Source organism: Watersipora subatra, chromosome 7, assembly GCF_963576615.1.
Source record: "Watersipora subatra chromosome 7, tzWatSuba1.1, whole genome shotgun sequence".
Lineage (NCBI taxonomy): Eukaryota > Metazoa > Bryozoa > Gymnolaemata > Cheilostomatida > Watersiporidae > Watersipora > Watersipora subatra.
This window is the reverse complement of record NC_088714.1, coordinates 31,582,643-31,593,008: the sequence shown is the minus strand read 5'-3', so window position 1 is coordinate 31,593,008 and position 10,366 is coordinate 31,582,643. Positions and strand designations below refer to the sequence as shown.

Below are 10,366 nucleotides of genomic sequence, written 5' to 3'. Positions count from 1 at the left end.
ATTATCAAGAGGTACTTGAAACGTTTAAGACTTTATGTTGAGTTATTTATTAATATTTAGTTATAATAGTTAGTGTTGATTAGTTTTTTTAAATCGCAAAATCATGAATCGGTGCATGCTTGCTATTTCATTAGACACAAGTAGTAATGCGAGAAAACCAAAAATTGATGAACTTTTTTAATTAGCTATAGTAAAACTTTAAACATAGATAAAACAATTACTACACAAACCTGGCATACGCTGTGTACAATAATTGCTATCACAAAAGGATTTAAAATGTTGCAAATAACAGCAACTTCAAACAATACAAAAATAGGCAATTTGCCTACCTATTATTATTCTAGTTGATTTTGTGACATTTTCATGTAGTTTGTGTTCATGCTCTTTCCAATTAATACTGACAAGAGAGATTTAAAAGTTGGTGTTTGCCTATCTATTTTTTATATATAGTTCTTTTAAGTATGTTTCAAATTCTACAGCTGTGTGTTATATATATAACCATACTTCTTGATATACTTTACATATAATACATGTTGTATTCGTGTATTCATATTTCCTGCTTTGATCATCTAACCTTTAACTTCTGTTAATGTTTTCATTAAAACACGTTTTGGCTATTGGATTAGTGGTTCTCAAGGAGATATGGTGGCATAAATAATTGCAACCATGTTTTGATCATTTGCATAATTTTAATCTGATAACATATTCTAAAATGTTTTACACGATTATGGCTATTGCACTTTCTCCTATGTTTAATTTACACATTTATATTATAGATAGCATCCTATGTTTTTACTATAATCATTCTATGCTAAACTTGAAGAGAATACTTCACTATATTAATCATTATTCGTATTAAACCTTTTAAAGTTCATAAATTCTTTTATGGTGTCAAAAGAATTCGACTGAGCCTGACCTAGTTTGTCAAGGATCAGAAAACAATTCAAGCTGACCTAATGAAGCATTTTTCTCTCAACAGTTTGTTATAGTTATATTTGTTAGTTCGTTATAATTGTAATATTTTTTAAAGCATTGCCAGAGTTTTGTTGCTAGCACGTATTACTAGTTTGTTTGAGCATACAATGAACAGGTGAACTCATAAGAGCTATGAAACAGGTGATGGCTAGATAAGTTGTGGTATGAGTCAGTACCAGGTAGAGAAGCTGTGGTTTACATGATAGCAGATAAAAAGATTGATGTACCACATTTTCATAGCTAAAATTGCAAAACAGGCTTCAGCTACTCTGCTCACGGATTTCCGACTATAGCCAAACATCTACGTACAAGCACAAATATTTAAAGTCTTCTATTAAAGCATTTCATAATATCTTTAAAAAAGATGATCTAATATAATATGTTCTAGAATAAAAGTATGAAATATTTACTCATTGACCGTATCAATACATTTCAAGTTTTACCCTGGCTCACTTAGCCAGATGGTTGATGGTAAAATGTATCTAAGTTATTTAAATGTAAATCTAAAAGTTAACTTATTTTGAATATGTATGTCACAAATTCTGAGCTTAGCTTTACATGTCTAGTACATATAGATGTGCACGTGTATGTGGTTTCATTATTATTCATCTTTATTATTGTTTATTATAAATTTATTGTGTTGACTAGCACTTTGTGTTGGTATACATGGTATGGTGTGACTACAGCATGGTTTATTAGATTATACTCTTTGCATGATCACTGCATGACTCATCATGTATTTCTCATGATCAGTCATGAGTAACCAATGTGGAATGCCGACGTCCTTTCAAGAATTTCCTAGCAATTTTGTGTATAAGCAGGCAGAGATCTGCAAAAAGAATCAATCTTATTTTAGAAGTTATTCAATCAGGTTACTTGATATTTTGCTGAGACATTACATGTAAATAAATTTAGTTATATTCCAACGACAGATTGACCTTGTTCATTTTATTGAGCTGGTGGCGATGTACAATTAGAATTAGTACACTGCTATTTGAGGAAAGTATAGATTTTGATAATGTTTCTAGTAGCGCATCATGTGTGCAAACATTACTCCTTACTGCAATTATACAGTAAACTATAAAACTATAATTACAGCTATCTGTAATTCTACAGATAGCCTTTGAGTTTAAATGTTTTAAACAAATGTTGAAATTGGGCTCATCAAAGTTTGCCATAGCAGAGTGGCAGACCAGCAGCAATACACTTGACACTTATATGCACGCCGATACTGTTTTACTTATAATGTAACAGAACAGCTTAGCTGCCTTACTTCATCCGAGCAGTTACCAACATGCATATGTTAAAGGCTATGCGTTGGCATGTGCTATTTAGCTCACGAATAGGATTTGTCAACAAGCAAATTGACCTCTAAACTCGCAGCTAAGCCTTAAACAGTTGGATATACCAGTAAGATTATTGCTGTAAGTTATACAACTTGTCTTCGTTTAATGAGGGGTTGAGTTTTGATGACCTTGAATTAAGTGATTCCGTCATTAAACGAACTCCTCCTTCGAGCCTCTATTGATAATATTTTACTAGATCATAGTCTCCTGTATTGTATATAGACTATTTACACTCTGTTTCTTCATATTTTCTCTTTATCTGCTTCTTATTAGCTTCTTAATAATAAATGTAAGGTTTTAACCACTACATAAAACTTTAACTATTTCTTTTCTATCCAGCTTTTGAGTGTGCACTAGCATGTAAACATATGTTATGGTTCTGTAGAGGACATTAGAGTAGATGTTACATATTTTACTTATTCTATTTGTTTATTTTCTCAGTTTTTTTTTAATTTATCATTTCTGTGCATCAGAGTTCTTTCACACTCCCAACTTAACTGATTTATTGTTGCCGTGGCTAGCTAAAAGTAATAGCATATTGTTTGTTAAGTTATTAACAAAGAAATAGATTGTATTTGTTTCTAGATAAAAGCAGACAACTCTTAGCTTGAAGAAGGCGGGTAATAGCTGACCAGACAAGACTCTTCATAAGACCAGCAACTGTATATTAAAAAACACGCAAAATGTTTTTAAATTTTCTTGCAAGGCCTTTTATTCCATCCAACTGTCACTTCTATTACTCAGAATCTTTATACCTTGTAAAAGAACTTTATTTTTAGACATGGCCTTCGCTGACACAATATGATGCTAAATGTAAGCTATTGTCAGCCGTTAGATCTTGATTTGATACATTCCATAAATATAGGTGCCCAAGGAGACAATGGCACTGTTGATTATCATTCCTGATAGCCCTGTGTAGGTTCTTGCCACCAGCGTGAGCAAGTTAAAGGCACTTATAGAATTTTTTCACTCTTTTCTACTCAGTTGCAGTTATGTTCAAGGTACTCTGAGAGCACTTGTGAAGATCAAATTTTCTTCATGCTATCAGGAACCACTCACTTTCTGATTGGATCAATTAAAGCCTATAAAACCTCTTAAAACAGTTCTCACATTAGGCAGTTGAGGCAATACAACATTTCTTTCTAAAAGCCATAAAATGTGGTGTAAGGATTCCATAAACATCATTAGTTTGTTTTATTTTGGAAGATCATCAGCTGCAGAGAAAGATGAACGCATCGGCACTTTTACCAAACATCACAGAGGACTACTACTACTACTACAAAAATGAATTTTATTTTCAACCTTGGCATGACGGTATAGTGAAATCATATTTTATAATTGTCTCTATCGTTGGTGGAACCTTGAACATTCTGACAATATTAGCCATCCTACTCGGAAAATATACCAACAAAGAAGTGAAAATACAATTGATCAACTTGGCGATAGCTGATTGTGTGATGGCTGCCTTTTATCCGACAGTAGTTATGAAGGACCGATTAAACCTTCCATTCGTAGGGGACACTGCATGGTGCACGCTTCAGTCATTTATCAGCTTGTCAGCAGTCCATGCAAGCCCGCTTTGTAATGCTGCTATCAGCTTAGAAAGAGCTGTAATCATTCTTTTTCCATTTAAAGCTGTCAATTATCGAACCAAACACAAATTTATAGTAGTAGGACTAGTGTGGTTGTGTGCCACTGTTCCTGAGCTGGTGGTAGTCAGTAGTAGTGCCGTTTTTACAGACGAGTATGGCAACAGATTTTGTGACATCGGAATTAATATACCAGTTAATACATATGAACTGCTAGTAACACTTCGTTATGCAATACCCGCTTTCATCATCGTCATCTCCTACTCTGTTGTGTTTGTAAAACTGTGTGTCCGAAGAAAGAGCCACCTAGTCCACGCATCAACCCAGAACAGTAAGAAACAACAGGAGGCGACTGCGAAGGTTGGTGCCTATCTAAAAAGTGTTTGGTACAATTTCTTCAGCAAAAATGTACATGTAGGTCAGTTAATTCAAAGCTGAAGCACCCTATCAATAGACAAAAAGGTCAATAAAGTTGCCCAGCGTGTAAAATGGCAGGTTGAAAAGCATATTACTTTTTGCTTGCATCCCTCATTCGTTGAAATAATATTTTTATGCATTTGTTTTTGCTATTTTAATCTGAGTTTACCTTTTATTTTTTCATTCAATTATTTGCAATGCTCACCTAGAACTCTGCTTATATGTACAAAGTCTTAAACAACATTTCACTCTTGGTAGTAACTAGATATTCTGCTAAACAGGATTTGGAAATGTCCCACCTAAATTTCCTGATCCTCGTATATGTCTAACAATATGCAATTAGTATTAGTAAGATTTGAAGCTACATACCTAAAATTTAAAACAATTTCAAGCTTAATTCTTGTATATTAGAGCAGGTCAACTAATCCTAGACTGTATTAACAATTTTACATCAACAATGAAAGTACATAGGGTAGCACAACTCCTATTGAACTGAGTATCATTTTGAAGCTCCAAGCTTGTGGAATTCAATGAAAAAAGAAATCAAGTTAAACACATGTTTGTTTCACATTATTTCAAAGATGTGATGTTTCAGAGGTAACTGAAGAAACATAATGATTGCAGTACACTGAGTCTGATAGTGTTTATATGTTTTATGATAAAAAATAAATAGTTTTGTTGTGAAGCTCTTGTTACTGAAGAAAAGAAGTTTTCTATCGTTGTCTCTTTTTGATCATAAAGCTGAGTTTACTCAGGTGTAGAACCAGGTGGAAAGACAACTCCCCTGGATTATCTCTGGCATAGATTTCAAACTCTTAGGTTTTCAACGAAGTTAAATGTAAACTCAAATGAGACTGAGCTTCTAAACTAGTCATTTTCTACTTGCTGAGAACTTTTTAGTGTTCAGTTCATTTTCATCTATGGTTATCATTATTATTAATACTTTAGATATTACAACTTTTTATTATTGGAGATTATTATTATCACAATATTATACTAAACTACTCTCGCTAGTTTTATCATGACTATTATCATTATTACCATCATTCTTATTATCATCGTTATTATAATCAACAATAGTGCCATTATTATCATTACACTTAAAGTTTGAATAAAATTATTACATAGTATGGGTTTATATAAATTAACTAAAAATACATACGAGGTTGTAACAGTAGTGTTTATAGGACAGTATTAGAGCCTACAATCTTGCACGTACGAAATCCTTGCTATGTATCAAAAGCGTTCCTATCCTGATATGCTAGTACTCTAGCAGTCTGGTGTGCCGTGAGTGATTGTCAGGCCCAATACGTAACCGTAGAATCATTCAGAAATGTGTCAAAGAGGTCGGTCTGTAGGTAGAGTATCACTCTACCTACAGATTGAATTCCTTGATACATTTTCTAATTTTAACTTTTAACAAGGCTGAAAGTTGTGAGTTGGAATTCTGCTGAAAGCAATATTTTTCCAAACATCTAAGCGTGCTTTGAACAAATGGATGAACAGACGGACAAGGTTTTTATTATAGTAAATACTACCAGTTTATAATTTCTTATTTCAGCTGCAATTGATGCTGATGGTGGATGCATTTCTTACACTAGCCACCTGGCTCCCGAACACAATGTACTACACAGTGGTACAGTATCAAAACAAGCCTCCCGAGTTCACGGAAGAAGAATTTGTAGTAGAAGTAGTTCTTGCTGGTCTGACATGTACAAATGCTTTCTCTACTCCACTTGTCTACCTCACTTTCAACAACTATTTTCGAGTGAGTACCTCTATATAAAACAATTAATACATGCCGCAATTAATCATAACCAGTTTGTTGGGCTAATCGATTATAAAACATTATATGATCCCACAACCAAACATGAGCGAAGTGATTGTTTGGTTGTGGGATCATATAACTTATTATAATCTATAAGACCTATAAGATTGTAGGTTAAATATGTCATACTAGTTAACTTTTTCCAAATTGTATTTCAAATAAAACTACAAAAATTTCTAATACAAACTAGAATTATCTTCTCATGAAACTAATAATTCTAAAATACTCAGTAGGTATATTATATAGGCCTACCTACTAAGTATTTTAGAATTATTAGTTTCACGAGGTATTTATTATTAGGTATATTATTGATTATAAAAAATTATATGATGATTAAAATTAATTTGAACAAAGCTGCATTTAAACTGCGTAATCTCCAAAAGATAATATTGAATGCAAGGCATCAGTCTTCCATGATCGGCGTTTTGCTTCAAAAATTTGTTTACTGCATGTTCTGTTTTATACAACAGTGAATTCTTTACCCAAATAAATAAATATTTCCTTGGATAATCATCTAGCATAGACTCTACCAGGCAGATTATTATACAAACTCCAACAATAGTAACAAAAACAATTGTAGTTTAATTATTGTCATAACATTTTTTTGCATTGATATAGACAGCTGGTGTCAGGGTTTAACCAGCATAGAACAACTGCTCTTGTTAGCATAACCATTTCATACTATATATGTTGAAAAATATTATGATTTGTGAAATTTCATTTAAATAGGTCATTGTAGATTAAATATGTATGTCATACTAGCTAACTTTTTCCAAATTGTATTTCAAGTAAAACTACAAAATTTCTAATACAAACTAGAATTATCTTCTCATGAAACTAATAATTCTAAAATACTCAGTAGGTTCACAGTATTGACTAACTGCTTACGAGTTGTAGTTTGGTCTGATGCCATGTGTGTTGAGTATTGTTTTTATCCACTCGATTTGTTTTTCAATTTTTGATGTATTTTGATGTCACCTTGTGATTGTATCACAAAAGAGGAACGGCCCGTATTCTTGGTCACTGTTTTATTATTTGTTTCGAGTTTTGACAGATCAACTCTTTTGAAATAATCATGCTGGCACTGCATGTATTTGTCATAAGGTCACTAAGTCATTGATTCTGCTCCATTTTTGCAGACCATGCGTTAACTCAAAATCTGCCAGAACATTTTATTATCAGTTTATTTTCTGCCATGTTTTTTATGGTATACGCATTCATTATAATCTAGCTTCAAGATATGTCACAAACGATTTATTTTTGTGGCAAAAAAAGCATTTTGACTAATTGTAAAAATTCCAGCAGGTCTTCTTCCAACAAATGATCTTTATACATCTTTACATCATCTTACCTATACTAAATTTTAATTTTACATCACTTGAAGCTTTCAAAATCTTTCACGGTGTGTGTTTTCATTTTTTACATGACATTTGCAGGTTTTCAACACATTTTATCTTACCTGGTATAAACAAATTGCATATAACATCTAAAAATTATTTTGAAAATATCATTGGTAGCTGCTTTAAAAATCTTCCACCTAATATCCGTTCTTTTAGCAGGGAAAGGTATTTTAAACGTTAAATGTCAAACAATTTATTTGATTTTACTGGCCAATGGTGACCTTCTTTGCTTTGTTAATGATTCTGCATGGTATGATTTGGAAAAAATTTAATAAATATGATACAAATAATAAAAAATATAAATAATAAAAATATATAAACAATATAGTGTTATATATTTTATATAAAAGATATAATATATATAAAATATATTATATTTAATATATATTATATATATTATATATAATATATACAATATATACTATTAATATTGATATATATTATCAAGACATGTAGATTGCCAGCAAAAACAACAACTCAACACAAGCTGAGTAGGAGTCGAAAACCATAAAACATCTGATTAATTTGATAAATCAAAGCATTTATGCAATGGTACAAATGGTAAAGCGGCATTTGCAAGTGTAATGTGGTATCACTAGATATTTTACTGGCAGGCTGTAGATTTCTTGTAATGTCACATTTCAGTTTTACTGGCGATGAGCACACAACTCCTAAACTAAGAATTACTACAAGATAATCAGTAAACAATCAAGCGACAAAAATTATGTTATTTAGTTTAGTAGCATCAATCAGATGCCAACATTAGAGTTTGATGTAAATATTTAGCATTTCTTTCATAGACAACCATAAAGTTAACGTGATAAATTTAACATTATAACACACAATAGGCTATAACGATCTTTTTAGAAGTGATCGTTATAGCCTAGTGGGCTACTAGAGCTGATGTCTCACAAACTTATGTGTTATACAGATGGATATGAAGCTTCTCTTCAACAGACTTCCGTGTTGTAAACACCGACCAAAGGCTACATCTGTGACAGCAAAATTAGCTGAAAACTGTAACCACAGCGCAAGTCAGAGTTCATCAGCAAAACAGAACTCAACAAGGAAGTCCTCTCAGCAGACTGCTAGCACTCAAGCTACTGTGGCTATTATAGAAGAGAAACAGTCAGTTAGGTAGTCTGAACTTGAGTTCATATGCATTTATGCTCCAGAGTAAATAAATGAACCGTCAAAATCTATTGCAAGACAATAATTTTGTAACGTGACCATATCACTATTTCTGATTTGATGTCAGTTCAAATTAATTGCTACAGCTTAAAGTCTAAACAGTTGGTTCACCAAAATGCCACTGTTTTACCATATTTATATCATAATTTTTAATCCACAGTTACTGGAGTGTATAGGGTGTATATATTCAAATTTTATACCTTATTAAAACTGCTTTATACTACTTTTAAAGGGGTCGGTCTATCTTTAGTAAACAAGGAGCCAATCAAAGTATACAGTATTTTAACCTTTAAACTGTGCCAATTTGTTAATTTCCTTTTCCTTTGTTGTGAAACTTTGCTGAGTGATTCATATAATTGACGACTATTTAAAAAATAATTCTGTGAATGGATCAGTATGCCATAATCTCCATACACGTCAATATACGTGTACTTTAATGATAGAACCAGTATTAACGTTGTAACAGGGTTTTATGATTTAACTGCCTCTGTAATATCTGTGACTTAATAAAATTGGCAATCTCTGTTAATGATGTAGCATGAATTACAACATTGCATTATTGTAGTTTATAAATAAACAATAAGAACAATGACAATATATCATGAATATGTACATAGTGATTCGTTTGAACAGCTTGGAGAAAAATAAAGAATCTAGACACCAGTGTGATGATGCCCTACTACAAAATTACTCATAGAACCTTCGATTCATAACAAATGTACGACAAGGTAGTAAAATTATATGTCATGAAGCATGCATTTCTTGTAAACACTGGCCACAAAATGTAGCCCGATGATCACAAATAATTTTGCACAATGGTTAAAAAAACACGAACCGCTTGTTTGACTTCTTCTCAAATGTTTGTTTCTTAAAATGAAATAATAAAATGCAATAAACAAAGCAGATAAAAATTATAAAGAATCTGACATTTACTAGATTTTATACAAAAACTCAGCTTTTATACAAAAAACTTGTAGAAATTAATAATACTATGGATTTATGACACACTGGGGTTTGTGCACCCATTCATTAGTAGAAAGGCAAGAGAAGATAATTCTAGCAATGGTTCCCAATTCGATGATGTACACTAGCATTAGTTAAGACGTAGAACACCACAAAGGTTTTTAAATTGAAAACTATTTTTGATAATAGTCTGTGGAGGTAGCCTGAGGCACAGCCTATACCGATATCCATCTTTCCCATATTCACCCATACCTTGTTAATCCTTAAACTTGTTCACAACCAATTTTGTATTTTACTCAAGCAGAAAATATTTGGCATTTATTGTCCTGCCATTGGTCGAGGAGAGATTATTTTGCTAGACATGAACCATTATTGCTTACAGCATCATGATTATAGCAAAAGATAGTTATTGTAGGATAGTATAGACTGCCTTTTATCTTTCCAGTAGATCAGCACTGAGGCTAGTAAGTTGCTAAGGAAACCAATAACTTTCTTTGCAAAACAAAAATATGATGTTGGGTTGGCACTATAAGAGTAGTGGCTGAAAGAGAGTTTCATAAAGAAAATGCAGTTACCTACTGTTTCTCCAGCTGACAGAAAGCATCATTTACCTGCACAATATGTATAAATCACCCTACTACTTGCTTGCTAAACTCA

The 10,366-nt window shown here is 32.2% G+C and overlaps 1 protein-coding gene across 2 annotated transcripts; it reads left to right on the top strand.

Moving 5' to 3' along the window:
- Positions 1-3,529: 3,529 nt before the first annotated feature.
- On the top strand, positions 3,530-9,409 carry LOC137400165 (rhodopsin-like). Of its 2 annotated transcripts, XM_068086481.1 has the most exons (4): positions 3,530-3,635; positions 4,062-4,270; positions 5,889-6,095; positions 8,487-9,409. In XM_068086481.1, exons 1-4 carry the CDS (start codon positions 3,548-3,550, stop codon positions 8,694-8,696), a joined length of 714 nt encoding a protein of 237 aa, XP_067942582.1. In that variant the 5' UTR covers positions 3,530-3,547; the 3' UTR covers positions 8,697-9,409. The 2 variants fall into 2 exon arrangements, with proteins under 2 accessions (XP_067942582.1, XP_067942581.1); XM_068086480.1 differs by having other exon boundaries at positions 3,539-4,270.
- The last annotated feature ends 957 nt before the right edge of the window (positions 9,410-10,366 follow it).